Raw genomic sequence first — 20448 nt, forward strand, 5'->3', positions numbered from 1 at the left:
CTACCTTTTAAAACTCTTACAGATTTCAAATGGGATATTTTAAGATTTTCTGTCAAACAGCTATAGTGTGAAACCCAAAAAGCAGTTTTCCTTTTTTTAAGATACATTGTAAATACACAAATGTGGACAAGTCCCAAATTATCTTTTAAACAAAATAACTTTGAAATGTAGGGCTTTTTGTCTCATTCAAACAAATAATCAATTATGTATAAAAATCTCCAAAGGTCATATAAATATCTAAAATTTTTAAGACTATTAGGTATTTGATATCTGAAGAATATTTCTTAAGCTCTATACTAGAAAGTTGATAGAAGTCAAACCTTAATTTCATTATTTAGCTGCTGTATCCTGGAATATACACGACATTTAAGTGAAAAATCTTGTATTGGAGTCTGTAATTTACCATTTATTGTGTGACCTTTGGAAGTCACATAACCTCTTTTAACCCCAGTTATCTAACCTTTAAAAATTATAATTCCTATAACATTAAACTTATAGAGAAGTGTTATAAAGATCAAAAATATTATCTGTAAAGTGCTTTGTAAACCTTAAAATGTCAGCTATTAGAAATGATTATTAAAAAACTTAACATTTTCATAAATTATCCCTTTGCTCATTACCTCTCTAAGATACTTAAATAAAAATTCATTTGCACAGCCTCAAAGTAAACACTGAAACAAAGTTCTACAAACTAATTCCTTAAAACGGCAATGAGAATATTGGCAGTCAATTACTCTAATTTCATTAGCAGTGGAAATTTTAAAATAGTTCTATTCCTACAACAAAATATCTTCACTAATGAGAATTATCAGTCCTTCAAATTGCCTGTCAAAAGGATGATTTCTGAGGGGGTTTATGGAGAGAACAGGGGAAGTGTAGGCAGCATAGATAAATATCCAACGTTAGCTAGCCTTGAGCTCAATAAAGCAATCTAATTTGTCAAGGAACTAAACATATACAACCTTGGTTTTTCAGATACAAATATGACTTTAACTTACAAAAATACTAAGCATCTTCATAAATGTAAATGCTCATAAAGGAGATGTGTTTGTGTTTTTGTGTGTCTGTGTATACCTATATATGTATATATACATATATATTTGCAACATTGAGTGTTAATTAGGATGCAAATCAGTAGTCAGAAAATAGCTGCTTATCAGAAGCTTTTCCAATTCTAAAACTCTTGAGATGTGTGCATGTGAGCTTAAACAGATCCTGATAGGTTTTATAGCCACTCAGAGCTAAAAAGTTGTAGGATTCTCCATATGCAGAATAATTTAATAGTTGCAACAGAAAAACAAGCATCAAAGATTCAATCAACAATTATTTATCCTAATTGTGCAAAGGGAGGTATAATTAGCTTATTAGAAAAGCATAGTTTTCTAATTATTCCAATACAATTAGAATAATTATAAAATAATAATTACTTAAATTATTTCTGTTAAGGAGTTGAAAAAAGTCTTGCAAATTCAAAAATTCATAGCAAAGTAGATTTTAGATAATTAGAATGTCAAATTTTTGATTTTTCAAAATAAATACTACACTTACACTCAGGGACATCTTCACTTAAAAGCCTTTGTCACAAATCTGAATCTTTATTGTTCTGAAATAAAAGTTATAAACATAACTCAAAACATAAACTTCAATTTTCAGTCTCAGAAGAGGTGTGGTTCAATGCCCATATCACATGTAACAAGAAAACTTCCTTAAAAAAAAGGAAAAAAAAGTACTATAAGAAGTCTTTCATAAGAATGAAAATGCGCCCCTTGGTTTTTTTCCTCATCTCATTTTAGTTTGTATACAGTTGGGCATCAAAAGGTCTGCATTTTCCTCAGTATAGTTCTTGCTATGACACTTGACGGACTTTTTGCCACTCAACAAATTCATCAAGAAGAACAGGCCCTAAAAATATGGGAGAAAAAAAAAACTTTTATTAGTGAAAATTATATAGTTTTACTATCCTTATTACCCCAAATCCTTCCAGGACCATTCCAAGACCCATCTTCATCCACAAAACTTATTTTCAATAAAACACTTTCCACTCCCCTTCCTAAATATTCATATCTCTTATCTATTCTCCATATTTCAGCATTATAAAATGAGACTAATAACAGAATCACTAAAAAGAGGTAGAATGTTAGAATCACATGACATTTGATTTTAAAGCAAGTTAAGAATTCTACCAGTCCAACTTCCTAACTGTAGAAATGCCCTCTATAAAATCCTCAGTAAATGACTATTCTCTCTTTGGACATTTTCATTGACAAGGAAATATCTTAAAATGCAGTCTATTCTCATTGTCAGAAAGTTATATTTACATAAAAGTCAAGAGAGCCTCTGTATACCTTCCACCCATTGGTCTTAGTTTTGTCTTCTGTAGCTAACCACAACCTACTAGTTCTTCCAGGTGACAGATCAGAAAGCCAAAAGTAATCAGCAAGGTTCCCCTAAGATTTCTCTTCTTCAGACTAAAAATCTTTCAGCCATTCCCCATGAAAGTTAGTTTCATGTGATCCCCAGAACTCAACAATATACTAGACCATGATCTGACCAGAATAAAAAGAAACTAGAACTACTACTTCTCTTGATTTGGACTGCCTTCCATTAACACCATCTCAGACTGCTGTAGGTGTTTTGGAAGTAATATCTTACAGTGAACTAAAACTCTTTAAGTTCCCATGCTCCTTCATGTGGTGCTTGTGCAGCTGATTTCTTTTTAGTTTAAGTGCAAAAGTTTTATCTCTATTAAATGCTATCTTAAGATTCTGCTCTCCCCATAACTCTAGCCCATTTACTTTTGAATTATTTTATCATAAACGTATCACCCCTTGAAGTATATCAAATGAGTCCGTGTGCCTTATCTATTAATCCAAGTCAATATTTAAATGGGTTGCATGATTAAGACAAGGACAAAATACCTGACTAACTAATGTAGCCTCTATTTCTCAATCTCATCCATAAAGATGACATTGAGAGTTTCCAATTATCTCACTCAAATACATATATATGCTCTTTGGTACACATACCCATAACATTCCCCTGGTGTACCAGTATGGATTAAAAAGAGCAATGCAAGGGGCAGCTAGGTGGTGCAGTGGATAAAGCACCAGCCCTGGAGTCAGGAGGACCTGAGTTCAAATCCAGCCTCAGACACTTGACACTTACTAGCTGTGTGACCCTGGGCAAGTCACTTAACCCTCATTGCCTCACACAAAAAAAAGAAAGAAAGAAAGAAAGAAAGAGAGCACAATGGAATTATAACTAGAAGAATTAAGTCCTAATCAAGTTCTGAACCTACTATGACCATGGACAAGTTACTGAACCTCTCTGAGCCCCAGCTGCCTCATCTATAAAAGGAGAATGACAATACTCTAAGTACCTAAAAAGGCTGTTGAAAGAAAGGTGTACAATAAACCTTAAAGTACTATTTAATGGGAATTATTCAATGATTATCAATATATTAAGTTTGGCATAGCTTGTTCTTTGTAAAACCATGCTATTTCTTAGTAATTTGTTTTCCTTTCTTGCAAAGTCTATTTAATAATCCATTCTAGAATTTTTCCAAAGATGAATATAAAGACCAAAAGACTATATACTTTTCTGAAATGTACCATATTCTTCTTTAAAAAAAATATTTGCCTTTCTCTACTTTTCTAGAATTTTTTCAAATGCCCAGAATTATTATTATTTTTTAAATCAACTGTCCTTCTGCCTTTCCTTTATGCAGAAGCTTTTAAAAAAATAATTAAGTAACTAAAAATGTAGAGCATAGAAAATAACTGGAAATCCAAGGATTTTAAATGAATCACCACATCATTTTTTAAAAATATTGTTGAATTACTTTATGGGAAAAAAGTTACTATTAAACTTAAGTTAGAATTATGCAAATAATAAATAACTACATAGGTCATCTTACAGTATCAATTCTAAGAACAATCTATTTTCAGATCAAAACTTTATACTTACATGCACCATCTTCATCATAGTTACTAAGATCTGCATGGACAGTTCTGCTGAATTCTAATACATTGTACCACTGATCTTTGTTCATAACTCGATATTTCGATTGCTAGGAAAAAATGGAATATAGATACTTGGAATACTATGCAAGCATTTATTGACTGGTGATCACACCCTTAGTATATTATTTGTTCATTTTTCTTAGGGTCACCTAAGCATTCTGCCCTCCCCCCAAAAACACCCCCCCCGGCTGATATGGATTATTTATATACACACATACATTTATATTTATTTTTATATATAAAAGACTATTTCTTTTTATTATGAAATCTGTTTTTAATTATATTTTAAAGATGAAATGTTTCTAATACTAAGTATCTCTTAAATTCACTGAAATTTCTTCTTTTTCAAACTAATAATGAGAAGGCAGCTGACTTCCCTTAAGAGAAGTTTGTTTTTAGTTATGGATCCATAAACCCATACAACATATGAACTTTTACACCGTAATGAGTGTTTTCAGTGCAAAACCCCTCCCCCCAGTACATTATTTGTAAGAAACCATGAGAAATAGGAAAAAAAGAGCCAAGAGAATCACAGAATGGGAGTCAAAAAGAGAAAGACTACGATCAATTTTTAAAAGACAATAAGTTATAGATAAGACACGTTAACTAAGATACCATCCCCTTTGAAAGGCAGCAGATTTATACAGCAAATATAATCCAAATAGGCTTCTGGATATGCCATTAATGGTCAATCCCCTAATACATAAGCATATAATTTTACGACTGTGTTCTGATTAAGATTAAGTAGAAAATGGAAAAACTACATGAGGGTATAACAAGTATTTTGCATTTATTCCAACTCTGGACTTCTTAGATGAGAATAGAAGTTTTGTGGTACTTGTATCTACGAATCATTGTTAGTATTTTAAGATACATAAATGAAGTCTATGGATTTTATTTTGGAATATCTTAGAGACTACCATAAGCCCTAATATTAAGATTTACACAAGGAATGAGTAAAAGAGAAACATTCTTACATTTCAAAAAGCCCAAGAATCTGTTTTGCCATAGTAAACACACAGTTTTTTGGCACAGCAATGTTATATGCAATGAAGTACAAACCTAGTTTTAGAAATTAACTTTTATAGATTATTAATCAATGATATCTATAATCTACTACACATTAATATATTACTCACTACATGTAAATAAACTGGAAAAGTGTAATGCTGGGACTCTCTCCTTAAATCTTAAAATTGGGCTGGGTTCATGAAGTATCATGCCAACAGAAAACTGGACATTTGCAAAATAATAAACAGAATACCTCCAAGTACTGGTAGAATACTGAAAACAGTGGCCATGTCCTTCCAAGCAAAAGAGCTAACATAGATTTAGCAGTATCAATATCAAGGCTTCTCTGGTCCTTATCCTAAAATTTGGGGGAAAAAAATAATTTGAAAAAAAGTACAGCCTTAGTATATAGGATTTAAAAAAAAAAACACTGAATAGGAAAATTGCACCTACCCTTGCAAAATCAAAGGCATATCTGTAGATATTCTTAAAAGATGAAATATCATTCAACTGTGAGCGCAAAAAATCAAATTTGCTCTGTAACTTTTCTGTGCAGTCACACCTTAAATAAAAATCAAATTTTATAATCAAGAAAGGTAAACAAAACCATAGTCAGGGTACAAGCAGAAATGTAATGTAAAAGTATTTAAATAATTAAAATGAGATTGAAAATATCAGTGTTTACAAATCTGTAGTAACAAAATAAACATGATATATTTTATGTTAAGTACTGTGCGAGACCTTTTTAAAAAATGAGAATCTACTTAATAGATTCTTAAATAAAAGTCCATTCTTTTGATAATTTTCCAGGAAAAAAAACAAAACTTATTTTGATACAAACCACCCTTTCTCTACCTCCCCCTCTGCCCATCCCCAACACCCCTACCCCCACCACCAAAAAAGTGGCAAAAATGTTCCGTGTTGGTGCAGGAAATTTAAAGAGGGAGCTGCCTCCACCCAGGAAGAGGAGAATGTCCATGACTAGGTCTGTAAATCCTAGGAGTCGCCTGAATACACATAGGTGAACTGACTTGCCCAGGCTCACACAGGTGTTAGTGGTAGAAGTGAAATTTGAACTTCAGCTTTCCTTACTTCAAGCACAGAACACTAACTATGCCACTACACCATGCTATAACAATTATATTAAAACATGAACTAATAAAACAGTATACTGACCACAACATCATCATTTTGAACAGTTACAACTAATGTCAAGGGAACTTAATTAATCAGGCCTCTACTTGTCTACTGCTCCAAAAACCCCTTCAGGCAAATACCTGCCATAAAAGGGTAATCCATAAACTGTTTAAAAAAACAACAACCCAGGAGGTTTAAGATGCAGAGAGGGTAGAAATCACATTATTAGCATTTCTGTTTTATCTTTAAACATCTACTTCTGGTGAACAATAGTCAAAGAAAATAATATTGCTAATAAGATGCTATAAAGTGATCTGAAAACTGTAAAGCAAGCTATAATACTCACTGTCATCCTTATCCCTGAAAATAATGTTAAGCTCTTTGAGGGCAGAGATTATTTTCATTCCTTTCTCTCCCTAAGTCTTATCCATCAATCAATCAAGTATTTAATAAGCATATGCCATGTACCATGCGCTATGGCTAGGGAGACAAGTAGAAAGAATTTAACAACCCCTACTCACAGTGAGCTTACATTCTAATGGGGGAGACAATAAGTACATGTAAAAATATATACAGCATAAATATAAAGTTAGTAAATACATACAGACACACAAAGTAGTGAAATACAAAACAGTTTGGGAAGGACACTAGCAGTTGGGGAAAATCAGGATAGGTTTCATGCAGAAGGCACATTTTTCAGAGCTGAGACTTGAACTCTGGTCATCTGACTCCGAGTCCAGTGTGAAAAACTGGAAAAAAAACCAAATGACCAAGAGTTGGCACATGAGTGGGCAGACTGATACATTAACACAATAAAGCACTAGACCATCAAGAAAGACAAATGTGAAAACAATACATAAAAATGGAACATTCCATATGAAACAAGGCAAAGTAAAATGTCAGAGAGCAGTATTCAGACCATTACAATCATTTTCAAAATGTTCTAAAATTCCAAGTAGTAACAATGATTATAATCTCCACAATAGTAGGAATAGTGCCATATCTAGTGTTACTAACAAATGGCAACTACCATTACTTTTCAAAGAACAACAAAAAAAATTACTATTGGAATATACAAATAACTTTTTTAAATGTATACCCAGTAGCATGAATATAAATGAAAGCTCTAGGCAAGTCAACCTGACATCCCTTATTCATAGAAAATAATTCCCTGGTACAAATATTTATATTAAAAGTAACCCCAAGATAAACTCATAAACTTCCCAATCCCAAAGAGAGCACAGTAAGACAAAAAAAAAATGTTTTGCAAGTATGTTTAGAAAGTAGGCCAACACTTTTTAAAAATTATACACACACGGACATGCATGTGTGTGTATAAAGAATAAAGGTACAGAAAAAAGCAATTGCTGTTCGTATCCTCAATAAAAAGAATGGGCTTAAACTGTAGCAAAAGGGATTTAGAAAGAAAACGATCTTGAAGTTATGAATAAAAGCTACATAATCTTTTTTTTTCCCCTCCAGGGAGATCTTAAAAATCAGCCTAAAATGGTTTAAAGTTCTCCCTGAAAGTCACAGACACCGATTAGATTAACATTTTCCAAAAAGTATTTTGTAACGCATTGGTACATCTCAAGCTAAACAGACTTTAGTCTAAACTTTGATCCCTGGTCTTTGTCTATACTTCTGACTCTTTCTTTGAATCCTCTTGCCCAAAATAAATAAATCCATGTATTTCCCTTCAGTCTCCACAATAATGACCAAATTTGGTGTTTAACTTTGGTACTTAGGCTTGTGAAATTCCTAATCTGAACCCTCTTTCTCACCTTCAGTCATGCTGGTATCTTAGCTAACATCACTATTGTTAAGTTCTAGCTTTCACGTATCTCTTTTCAGCATCAGAGTTAAGTAAAATCTTTTCAAAGATACTTTCCCACCAGCACAACACCGCAACCTTTTCCCAGAACTATTTTTTCTTAGGTGAAGGGAAAACCCTCTCTTCCCCAAAGTTATACCAAAACAAATATCTTAATTCATAGTCGTAACAGAAAATGAAAAACTTGAAAAGCAAATTCCTTAATATCCTATGATTACTGAAAATTACGATATACAAAAACTATAAAATTTTTTGAAGGTAAAAACAAACGTAGAATGAATGCTTTTCCAATAGTGTCAATCTTAAAAGGAATATAAATAAACAAAAAAAATTTAACAAGATAACTGGTCAAAAATATGAGTAAAGAACAAGGCAATTCTGGTTTCTTTAACCTAGAAAAAAATCAGGTAGCTTGAGCTAAATATATGAATTTACCAATTTCAACTGAAACTGCCTATTCACCTATACAAGTTAGTTGAAAATTTTTAAAGTACTATCCTAACATATGATATATTAATATACAGTACATTTTTATACTCCAGGTAGTTTGGAGTAGTAGTCAAAGAGCTGTCCTCAGAGACAGGAAGACTTGGATCCGAATCCTGTCTCTAACATATACTGTGTGACCACTGACATATCATTTAAAATATCAGTTAAACTAGGATTTCGCCAAGTAATAAAATCACAAGTTTGCATGCGCGCGTGCATGTATATACACACACACACACACACACACACACACACACACACACACACAGTATTTGCTGTTACCTTCTTTATACTCCTCAGCTGCACTCTATTGCAGTTTCCTGAGGTATTAAACTGAAGAGGCTTCAAATAATATATAACCCAGAAAATGATTAAAGAAATACCTGAAATAACCTGGACAGGTACACATTAATTAGAATCACTGTGTCAAACATAGAAAGCACACAATAAAGATTTGGTGAATTATTAAAAAGACTGCTTTGCAAATGATAGCTGAATAATGTATGATCAACTAGGGCAGTGAAATTTTATTCTGTTTTGAATACAAATAAATCCATATAGCAAAAAGATGATATAGAATCAAATATTAGGATTATTCACATATGCCTATTCTCTGGACTATGACTTACTCTATTTTATTCTGCTTGGTAAGATATCTAAGAGGACTGAATAAGCCCTATGCAATGTTTATGGACTGGTTAACTACTGTTCTTGTTAATAAGAATGTATTATACACAAATTGCTAAATATTTAGAAATAAGTACTCAATATGCTTTATTTTTTCAAGTTAGCTTTAACAAGATTTTTATATATCCTTGCTTTTGCATAATTAAAGCAATGAATTGTCATATTTTTATTAAAACTTTTCATGCTACTGTAAATTAAAAACACAAAAGCATTAGTATAAACCATGCTATAAGACATGTAACTATAGTTATAAAATATAATACTGAACTATTCAAAACTGATTTATAGTTAATTTATAGTGACCCCTGCTTATTTTCTTTCAAACATCTTCACTAAGAATAGAATGCCTGAAAGTTTTCTATTTCAGCTATTTACATCATATTGATCAGGAAACAGATGTTTACATTTTCCCACATTTTCAAAGACAGGCTGCACCAAACAAAAAATAATCAGCCCATATGAACACATCCTAAGTGATAATAAGTACAATTACTTTTACAGGCAATAATGTGATTAAATGGGGTCACTACTTCAAAAGAATGATATCTTGTGTACAAATATGGAAATAAAAATTGGCTCATACTAGTAAAGACTTTTACACAAATAAATGTATACTTATATACATTTATATTTTGGCAAATATGACAGAGCTATCATATAATAGAGAATGCCCATATCTCAATGGCATAACAAAATAGAAAAAATTTAAGACTAATGAGGTGAAAAAAATATTAATGCTGTAACTACATGAAATTAAAGGTGGAAAAGATCACTTGATTTAAAATCTGGATTCAAATTCCAGCTCTGCTATTTATTATCGAAGGAAATGAGTGGTGAAGTGGAATAAAGGACAGAACTCAGAGTCAGGAAGACCTAAATTTAAATTCTACCTCAGACACACAATACCTGTATGACCCTGGGCAAGTCACAACCGAAGATTCGGTTTCTTCATCTGCAAAAAGGAGGGGATTGGACTAGATGATATAGAGCCTTCTAGCTCTAAAATCCTAGGATCATCTTCAAGGGTGGAACTGGGCTTCAGAAAAAGGAGGCCTGGACATAAAGATACTAAGAGAATAACCCTCCTACAGACTAGATTCCCATATGCAGAAAAAGAATATCTAGATTCCAAAAATAAGTAAAATCCCATTAATCTATGGGTCCATAGTTCCCTAATCAAAACAATTAATAAATTTTAAGTCATGCTTTTTGGTGGGGAGGTTTTTTATCCTCTCAAGTACAGAGTTAATGTGTTTGATTTAAAGTTGGAAAAGAAAAACCTTTACAGATATACCCTTCAAAATAATTACTGTTAATTATAATTAAACCAAGTTGAATACTTCAATCAAAGATTTACAAATACCCATCAGTGATTCTGAGACAATTATGGAGCACAAAACATCAGGTAAAAATTTTCAAATAAGCTATTAAACGAGTTGTTTTTGTTGGGTTTTATTATTGTTTGTTTGTTTTTAAAAGGCTCTTACTGTAATGAAGTCATCCCCTTTAACCATTCTTCCTTGGTAAAAAATCCCATGCTTTCAGCCTCCAATTTCCAGGCTAAAACTAACATAATAATCTGGAAAGAACAGAACATAAAGGATGGGGGGAGGGGGAAAAGAGTCAGCACAAAGATAATAATTTCTGTAGTTTATCATGGAGAACATTTTGACATAAATATTTCAATTTTTAACTATTAACATTGCCTTTGGAATTATCAAAAATTCCAAATTTTAAGGAATTATAGATGTGCTAAATTCCTGAGGACAAAAACATTCCATCACCATTAACTGAAGGCATAATCTCTCTCTTTTTACACAAGTATTTTCTGATGGGAGAGGAAAACATGAAACCAAATTAAATAAGAAATCAGAGTGTAACAAAGTAAATCCATGGTAAAACAGGCAGAGGAAATCATATAATTTGGGGGAGTGGATTAGGAACCTTACAGATTATCTAGTCCAATCCTCTCATAATAATTCTACTTAAAACAATTCATTTTAGCAAGTTATGCCCACCATAATGAAAATGAAAAACATACATTTTCAGGTTCAACACCAATATCTTCACAAAACTTTTCCATTCCTTCTGGCCCTACAACTTCATCAGGACCTTTAAAAACAAACAAACAAAAAACTATAAATGTCTATTGTCACATAGAGTGTAACAAAAAAAATTACTAGCAATTATATAAATTTATGATAAAATTGAAGAAAATTTTGAACTTATTTACTTTTTGTATAAAGCATTCAAAATTCAGGAATAATGAACTCTTGAATAGTAAATCATTTTACAATATGAAACTAAAGTAACATAAAAATAAATAAGACATTAAGTTAAATGTCCAGTTTTTACAAATTTTCTATGTCCACTAAAAATAATCAAATACTTGCTGAACATCTACTTGTATTAAGGCAGTGTGCTATGTATGGTGGGATACTCAAGGAAGTGTAAGATACGATACCTGTCCACAAAAGAATGCACCAGGGCAGCTGGGTGGCACAGTGGATAGAGCACTGGCCCTGGATTCAGGAGGCCCTGAGTTCAAATCCAGCCTCAGACACTTAACAATTACTAGCTGTGTAACCCTGGACAAGTCACTTAACCCCAATTGCCTCACCCCCAAAATAATAAAAATAATAATAATAATAATGCACCAGTTTAAGAGTCAGTCTAGAATTAAGATTTGGAAAGAACCTTAGAAAGACCACTTCTTCCAGCCCCATAATTTTACAGATGAAGAAACTAAGGTCCATAGAAATTACATGACTTACTTCTAAGACCTCACATATTAACTACTAAAGCCATTGGTAAAATCAAAATAAAAGCCTCTTCCTATGAGACCACAATATCAAGTATTTAATTTACATGGTTATTTTTTAAGTAGTTCTATTAACTTTTTAAAAGAGGGAACAGGAACTAGACCTATAATTTTACTGGTACAGGAAGCTCCCACATGAGAAAATTTCCCTTACTGGTAAAGGTGGGTATCTTCCCTGCAACTTAAGAATTATGGAGCACTGGGAAATTCAGCAACTTGACCAGGTCATCTGAGACAGAATTTGAACCCAGATCTTCCTGCCTTCAAGGCCAACTATCTCTCCACCCTACCGTACTGTCTCTCATTCATTAATACTAAATTTGATAGGCTTCCTTGTACAAACTGATCTTAATTAGGAAAATTACTTCCTAACCTTTAGATAGTTACAGAAAATAGCTTCTTTATTCTCACAATTTGGAAGCAATAACTTCACCAGAAATGAATAAAAAGAGTAGACATTAAAGTTGCATTATCAACTTGGAAAGCAGTCTCCAGGGGAATACCTCCAGGGCAAGTCATGTCAGATAAACTTCATTTCCATTTTTAACAATTACCAGACAAATATAGCATAGTTCTTCAGCAAAGCATTTAATATAGTCTCTCATGCTATCCTTGTGGAGAAGAAAAACACAGACTAAATATAAGGTCACATTTAAGGTAGATTAAAAATTGGTTGAGTGACCCAATCAAATCCACAGAATGGTGACTGCTTGAGCAGGAGTCTAATGGAATGCTAAAGGGTTCACTCCTTGGTATCTTTATTAATTACTTCACGGAAGGCATACTTATCAAATATGCAGATGATATGAAACTATGAGAAAGCTAATATATTGGATGACAGACTCAGAATCCAAGAGACTCAATGCATATCAGTGAATAAGAATAAAGTACTGTACTTGGGTTCAAATAATAAATTGTACAAGTATAAGACTTGGCCACAAGGCTGTCCTTACGAAAAAAAGACTTCAAGGTCAATGAGTCAGTGGTATGATGTGGAACCCCCTAAAAGCTAATATGATTTCATGCTTCTTTAATAGAAATATACTGGACAAATTAACAAAGATGATAGTACTACTGTAGTCTCCCTTATAGGACATATAGAATACACTGTTCAATCTATGCACTGTATTTCAAAAGGGACATTGAAAAGAACAAATTTATTGATCACTAGTTGAAAATAGGATGATTCCATGAGAGCATTAGTTTACAGAAGTTGGGAATATAACTTGGAGAAGTAAAGACTGCCACACCATCACAACTCTTAAATAATGAAATGGGCTGTTTGGGGAAGAATCATGAGGGTAATGAGTTCCCCATCACTGCAGGGCTTCAAACTGGGGCTAGATGACCATATAAGGTAATATAGCAGAATTCATGATGTTAGTAAGGTTTGGACTAAATTATCTCTGAGGTTCCTTCAAATTCTTCAATTCCATGATCCTAATTTTAGAAGGCATTTTGAAATATTGGTGTTAGGGTATATTTTGTTAATATTCTATAATAGATTGATTACTCTTTCTTTTTTCTTCTGGGGCAATGAAGATTAAATGACTTGCCCAGGATCACAAAGCTAGTAAGTGTCAAGTGTCTGAGACCAGATTTGAACTCAGGTCCTCCTGAATCCAGGGCCGGTGCTCTATCCACTTCGCACCTAGCTGCCCTCCCCCCCTCCCCCCCCCCTGTAATTTTTAAAAGGAACAATGTGGTCAAAACACTTTCTGATTATCTTGTCTGGTATGATGCTGACTATCCTACACATCTGATAAATATTAGTTCGATGACATCAATTTTGTAAATATCTACATAAAATCTAATCATAACTGGCACATATTAATTATGCCTTCTGGTTCCTCTTATGAAAAATGGTAAATAATACTAATTTTAAATAATGTATTAATATTTAAGTCCTCTTTCCTTAACCACTTAAGGGAAAGAATCTTCTTTTTGTAGACCATGAAGACAATACAAATCAGTTAAAATTTGGTTTAGTGTCTTAACATTTTTTACTAGAGATCAGATTTATCTACCTGAACATTCAAAAAGGAAATATGGGAAATTAACAAATACAAGTTACCATTTGAATAACAGTTTTCCAGAAATTAAGTTTATTTATTTTAGTGGGTGGAGTTTTTTTTTTGTTTTTATTGAACTATATCCTTCTACTAAAGCTACTCCATCAAAGTAATATGATCTGATCACTCTTGTAGACAAAATTAATTCTTCTAGTCAACTCAGCTCTAACTCATTAAATAAATGTTTCAATGAACTAAAAGTTAACCTAAGCCTTAAAAAAATGAACTCAATCTTCAATTTACCCCTCAGGGTATACTTTAAGAACTAGGAGAATCACACTAATTTAGCTTGCTCTACTAGACACTTCTATATTAGGGCACTAGAATTCTATTCTTATTCTCAACTTTTCTAAGTGACCTCTAAAAGTAACCCTTTAAGAAAATACTTAACAGGATCAAATATCTAAAGCTGGACAAGTGCTCAGAAGCCATTTTGTACAATATTCTCATCTTACAGATAAGAAAACTGAGGCCCAGAAAAATGAGGTGACTTGCCCAAATTGTGTGCTTTTATTTACTCATGCAAAATATCATAGCTAATTTAAGTGTTATTTGTAGACAATAGGCCTTTTTCAGTACAGAGCTAACATGTTTACCAAGAACACAAGAATATATCTCAATAAAGTTTAGTGATAAAATAATTACAACTCTTTTAAAAGAACAATGGTCTGTTTTTAAGAATTAGAGCAACTTTATTCAAATATAATCTAGATTTTGGATATTTTCATCCAGTGGGAAAATGAGATCTCACTCAATTTTAAAATTGGTTCTCTTCTTAAAAACACCAGATTTATTCCATATTCTCTAATTTTTTATCTTAGGAAATATGAGATTATAATTATATAGTAAGGCTAAAAATTTTAAACACCCATGAAAGAACAACCATCAATACTAATATTACAAAAGTATTGCTTTCCAGGAAAAAAGGTTTTATTAATTAAATGTTTATACTTACTACTCTAGAAAGTAACTTATGATGTACAAAACATTAGAAAAAAGGATTTAATAAAATACTCTTGCAGTATTTGGTGGCCTTCATGAGTAAATTAAGATAAAGGATGAATTTTACTTTTCACTAACAAGTGATATGTTAATATAACCAATTATTTCACACAGAAGGTCAACAATCTGTAGAGTGTAAATAACTGAAGTTCATTCCCTTCAACTGAGAGTTTTTGGTTGTTCAGCAATGATAGAGGATATTATTTTTTTTCCTCTAGCCTAAAATAAATTTTTCATGTTACTAAATAACTTTCAGGTTCCATTCAGATACTCCTGACTATTCAGCTCAAAAAAAAAGTCATTTTTTAGACAGATGTTTATGTTAAATTTACAATTCTTTATATAAACACAATGCTACTTCAGGTAGCGCACATGCGTGCGCACACACACACCTTATACCAGCACTGTATATAAGCAAAGATTCTAGTCTTATTTTAAAGAAGTGCTAGGGAGGCAGTGAGAGAGGAAGGAGTTGGGGAAAAGTGGGATTCAATTTTCAAGATTTTCTACTGTGCCTCCAGTAGAAAAAAAAATTGTAGTTTTAATTTTTATTAACCTAATAGGAAAAAATATTAATATTAAAAATAATAAAAGCATGTTAATTCTCTCATGTTTGTCACATTAGTTTAAATGTTTAAAAAGTCATGTGATAGAAATACTGTTACAATAATTTCATTACCTGCATATTCATAAAACCAAGCCAGGCACTTCTTGCTTGAAAAATGCTCCTCTCCACTTATTAGTTTAGCAGGGACTTGTGATCTGCAATAGCTTAAAAAAATACACACAAAAGCCTAAAATGTTATTTTTTCTGAACCCTTAAAAATATGTATAACTTCTATTATAGTCCAACTAATTCAATTTAAACTGTTGTAAAATTCATTATAATTTGTCATAATAGAGAAAAAACTAAATGTTACTACTAGAAATTTTAAATAGTCCAAATCAAATAATTTGTGGCTAACAAAATCAAAAGCCACTTTATGGAAAATACTATTATCAAATTTCAAAAAAAGTATAGACTTTAACATCATTTCCCCAGATTTCAAAATACCAGATGAAAAGCAGGGTAATCTAGTGGTCTAAATATAAGACTGGTTACTGGGAATTTCTGAATTCCAGTCCTACTACTGATGTACCATGTTTAGTATTCTTATTTACAAGGATAATTATATTTAACTATATATTTCATGTAAAAATTAATAAATGTTCTGCATATATTCTGAAAGCAAAATTCCATATAATTATATATAATGCACTAAAAGGTCTTCCTAATCAATCTGCCCCCCCCCCTCCAAAATTAAAGTATTATAATCTACTTAGGTACTACAAAAATGTAAAAACAATCTAGATCCACAGTTTTGAGTCAAATGCTTGATATAATCATCTACTTATTTTAAAATTTGTGTGAAAGGGTTCACACAGCCTCAACAATAACACACTACTCCTTCCCAGGTCCTTCCTTAATATATAGTTCAAATAACTTTTATATAAATACTATGAAAATCATAAAACTGAAAACACAATGACTAGTGTCCCATAACTTTCAAACAAGGGATTCAGTTTTTAATAGACACATAGTTATCATGGTTTATCATTGAGGACTCAGACCAAGACTTGTTCACCTAGTGAAAAATGTTTAGTGTGAGGAACTGAAATTTGCTAAGCATTCCATGCAAACTTATTCTGAATTCAGGATAAATTTAAATATAGACAAAGCACAGAAAAATGCAGAAAAAGTAAAAATGTAGAAAAACAAATGATCACTACTGATGTGATCCAGATATTCAGCTCAGTGAATAAATAGCTAAATTAATGTTAATACAGTATAACAATACTAACAGAAATGCCGCCTTCTTGCTAGGAGGCATTTAAAAACACAAGTTCTTAAAAATACAGGTTCCTAAATATCTTTGATAGCAGATAAGATACCTTAATGTCAGTCACATGCCAGACTTAAGTAAGGCACAGGAAGCAATTTTCAATGTGTGTTCATTAAACATGGTGTAGAGGAATGGCATTCAGTCAAATTCCAAAATGAGGTAGCAATAATCACCTCATTAAAACTACAACATAGAAACTAAAATGTCACTGATCACCTTAATGAGCAAAGAAATACTCTTCCTTCAGTTTTTTACTAAATGACAGTAGAAAAAAAGAAATGTGGCCTGTCAAAAATGAAGGCCTAAGGAACAGTGGTTCTCACATCTGCCAGTACTGCTACTAAAGGGCTAGGATCTAGTGCTTTAAAAGAACTCTATCTTTAACCTTTACACTGCTTTCTAAAACCTCCCATTCACTAGGCACATGCAAGCCCATCCAATGAAAGAGAAAAAAAAAAATCAATTCCCTATGCTTAAACTGCTATGCCTATCATGCTCTGTCATAGCTGTGAGGTCTCAAAGAGATACCCCCCCCTCCCCATCCCCAGGATATAAAGTGGCATCACAAGCCCTCAGAGATACTCCTTGGGCTAAGCTTTGTCCTTTCCTTTTCCTAGAGGATACACAAGATACCTCTCAAGTGAACGGCTACTACTTATAAGGAATCCTAACACCACGTTGAATGAATGTTCAACTGTGGGGGACGAGGCTTTTCGTGCTCTGTATTGATGAGGGGGTTTGGGCACAGGTGATATGTTGGTCACCTTAAGGCAAAGCACCGAAAGCCCCAGAGATGGAGGCCCCTTAATTTAAAAACCCTCCTCCAGAGCTCTCCTAGGTTAAAACATATCCTTCACAGAGATGTCAAGCTGGGAGGTCGAGGATGGCAGGGGCAGTTTTCCTTTCCTTTGTACCACACCCAAGGCAGTTGTCAAGTCAAGACTCCTCAAGCTCTGCTCCTCCCTTCATAGTCTGTAAAGAAATTCCAGGAGGTGACCCGTGCACATCTGCACCCCTTCCCCCGGAGATGCTCAGGGAGGGAGCGTGGAGAGGGCGAGGAGGCCGGAGGCAGGCGGAAGGCACCCCCCACCCCCCGCCGCATCCCTACCTCGGGCGCTATCCCGACCCCACCCCACCCCCCAGCAGGCGGACCCCTGGGCAGGGAGGCTCTTCCCCACCCCCCAACACCCCCCACCCCCCACCTCCGTAAGAGGGGAGGTCTCGGGCTGGGACTCTGCGAGCTTTGCGCGCGCGCACACTCACACTCACGCTTCCCCATGGGTCTGAGGCCGAGGGCCTTCCTTCCCCTCCGAGCCCAAGACCCCCTCAGGCAGCGAGCGAGGCCCCGGCTGGGCTGGGCTGCGCCTCCGCCGCCGTCGCCTCCCCCCAGCTCCCGCCCTCAGGGGACGAGGCTACGCAAGGGCCGGGGCCAAGGCCGGGGCCAGGGAGGCGCTACCTGGAGATTTTACACTTCTTGAGGCCTCCGTCTTCCGCTACCGCCGCGGCCGCCCCGGAGGATTTTCTCTTCTTCTTCACCGGCATCTTCCGCCCTCCCCCGCGGGGCGGGCAGGGGAGCGGAGCCGGCGGAGAGAGGGGAAGCCGTGCGCGGGCGGCCCCTCAGCGCTGGCCCCCAGTCCCCCAAGAGAGGAGGAAGAGGAGGAGGCGCGGAGACGCCAGCCCGGCTCGGCCCGATGCCGCTGCCGCCTCCCTTCCTGATTCTTCTTCGTTCCCTCCTCTTGGCACAGCGGCGGCCCCTGCGGCTCAGCCTCGGCGGCTGCTCTGGCCACGGACTCCAGGAGCAGGAGGCTCAACACGACCCGGACACTAATCTACAGAGGAGGAAGTGACAGCAGCAGCGGAACGGGTCATTCAGAGGGGGTGGGGTCAAACGCAGGACTCCGCCTTTGGAGGGCGTGGTCTGAACCGGGCTGAGCGAGAGGTGGGCGGGGCTTACGCGCACGTGTTCTCTGTCATTCTACACGAGGGGGAGAGTTGACTTTACCATCCCCATACCATCCCCAATGCGCTCCTCAAGTTGGCTTCACAGAAAGCCACTATCTCCATCATAATTCAGAATTGGCCCCACTTGCCACACAGTGATGATTTGGGGAGCCTCTGGCACAAGGGCAAAATTAGTAAACTGGCAAAGTTTGTCTCAGGTAACAAGTCAATCAGTAAATAAACATTTGTTAAGAGCCTAGTGTTCCAGAAACTGCTAAGTGAGCGCTGTGATTAAGAAGCAAGTTTCATCCCTCCTTTCTAGGGTACTCTACCTCACTTTAAGAACTCCCTTACCTCTAAAAACTCTGACTGTCCAAGCTTCCTCCTCAGAAAGTCTGGACAGTGAACTTCTCAATTCTCAAGTCATTTATTAGACATTTCCAACCTCATTACAATTTATCTTCTCCTGTCTTTGGCAAAAGACAATGAGTAGGGGGCGGCTAGGTGGCGCAGTGGATAAAGTACCGGCCCTGGATTCAGGAGTACCTGAATTCAAATCTGGCCTCAGACACTTGATACTTACTAGCTGTGTGACCCTGGGCAAGTCACTTAACCCCCATTGCCCTGCGTAAAAAAAAAAAAAAAAAAAAAAAAAAAGACAACAAGTAACAATGGATCTACTAATGAAATAAACTAATTTGTATTATTATTTCTCTCTGATAAGTGGTACTGTGTTCCAAGGTAATACCCATAAGACATAATGCTAATCATTGGAATTTCAAGCATTTGGGAATACAAGAGAAAATATTTGAATCAGGCAGTCAGGTCTTTAAATTAGGCTTGTAATCACATCTGGTTGATTCCCCAATTGTATAAAGCTGGATCTGTTTGGTATTTTTTTTTTTTGGTCTCACCATCTCTGTGGTTCTAGCCTCCATTTCCACTTACTATCCTAGAATATTATATACACAGTTATAGATTTCTAACAGTATTGGTCTTGTTAACTATTTATAAAGGTCTCAGGGAGAAAAGCACTGTATTTGGAATCTGGACCTGAGTTTCCCTTGGGTAAATTACTATACCACTTGGTGCTTCCTGGGCCTGGGTTTCCTCATTTATAAAACAAGATGGGGGAGGCTAGATGGCACAGTGGATAAAGCACCAGCCCTGGATTCAGGAAGACCTGGGTTCAAATCCGGCCTCAGACACTTGACACTTACTGGCTGTGTGACCCTGGGCAAGTCACTTAACCCCCATTGCCCTGCAAAAACAAAACAAAACAAAAAAACAAGGTGATTAGATTCTCTCAGGGGCAGCTAGATGGCGCAGTGGATAAAGCACCAGCCCTGGATTCAGGAGGACCTGGGTTCAAATTTGACCTCAGACACCTAACACTAGCTGTGTGAACTTGGGCAAGTCACTTTGGGGGGGGGGGGGGGTGGAGATTCTCTCTAAGGTTCATTTCAATTTTAAGCACCATGAACTTTTGTGACTATCTGCTTCAGTGTTTCTCTTGTGCATAATAAATATAAATGGTCTTTGATTCATT

General features: G+C 35.1%; 1 protein-coding gene across 1 annotated transcript; it reads right to left on the reverse strand.

The window, feature by feature from the left end:
• Nucleotides 1–1573: 1573 nt before the first annotated feature.
• On the reverse strand, nucleotides 1574–18816 carry DCUN1D5 (defective in cullin neddylation 1 domain containing 5). Its single transcript, XM_043994669.1, has 8 exons — nucleotides 18415–18816; nucleotides 15755–15846; nucleotides 11222–11292; nucleotides 10668–10759; nucleotides 5487–5595; nucleotides 5287–5391; nucleotides 3967–4069; nucleotides 1574–1902 (listed from the first exon to the last, which is right to left on the reverse strand). The coding sequence occupies exons 1-8, from the start codon at nucleotides 18498–18500 to the stop codon at nucleotides 1847–1849; spliced, it is 714 nt and encodes a 237-aa protein (XP_043850604.1). The 5' UTR covers nucleotides 18501–18816; the 3' UTR covers nucleotides 1574–1846.
• Between the last annotated feature and the right edge of the window lie 1632 nt (nucleotides 18817–20448).

The sequence above is a fragment of the Dromiciops gliroides genome, chromosome 3 (assembly GCF_019393635.1).
Source record: "Dromiciops gliroides isolate mDroGli1 chromosome 3, mDroGli1.pri, whole genome shotgun sequence".
NCBI classification, from domain to species: Eukaryota; Metazoa; Chordata; class Mammalia; order Microbiotheria; family Microbiotheriidae; genus Dromiciops; species Dromiciops gliroides.

Excerpts from the sequence above, each read along its gene's own strand:
- DCUN1D5 (XM_043994669.1), bottom strand. The coding sequence starts at position 18,500 with ATGCCGGTGAAGAAGAAGAGAAAATCCTCCGGGGCGGCCGCGGCGGTA. Across the intron at positions 10,760-11,221 it reads TTGGTGTTGAACCTGAAAAT|ATTATTATGTTAGTTTTAGC; the intron begins GTATGTTTTTCA and ends TGTTCTTTCCAG. Across the intron at positions 4,070-5,286 it reads TATTCTACCAGTACTTGGAG|CAATCGAAATATCGAGTTAT; the intron begins GTATTCTGTTTA and ends ATTTTTTCCTAG.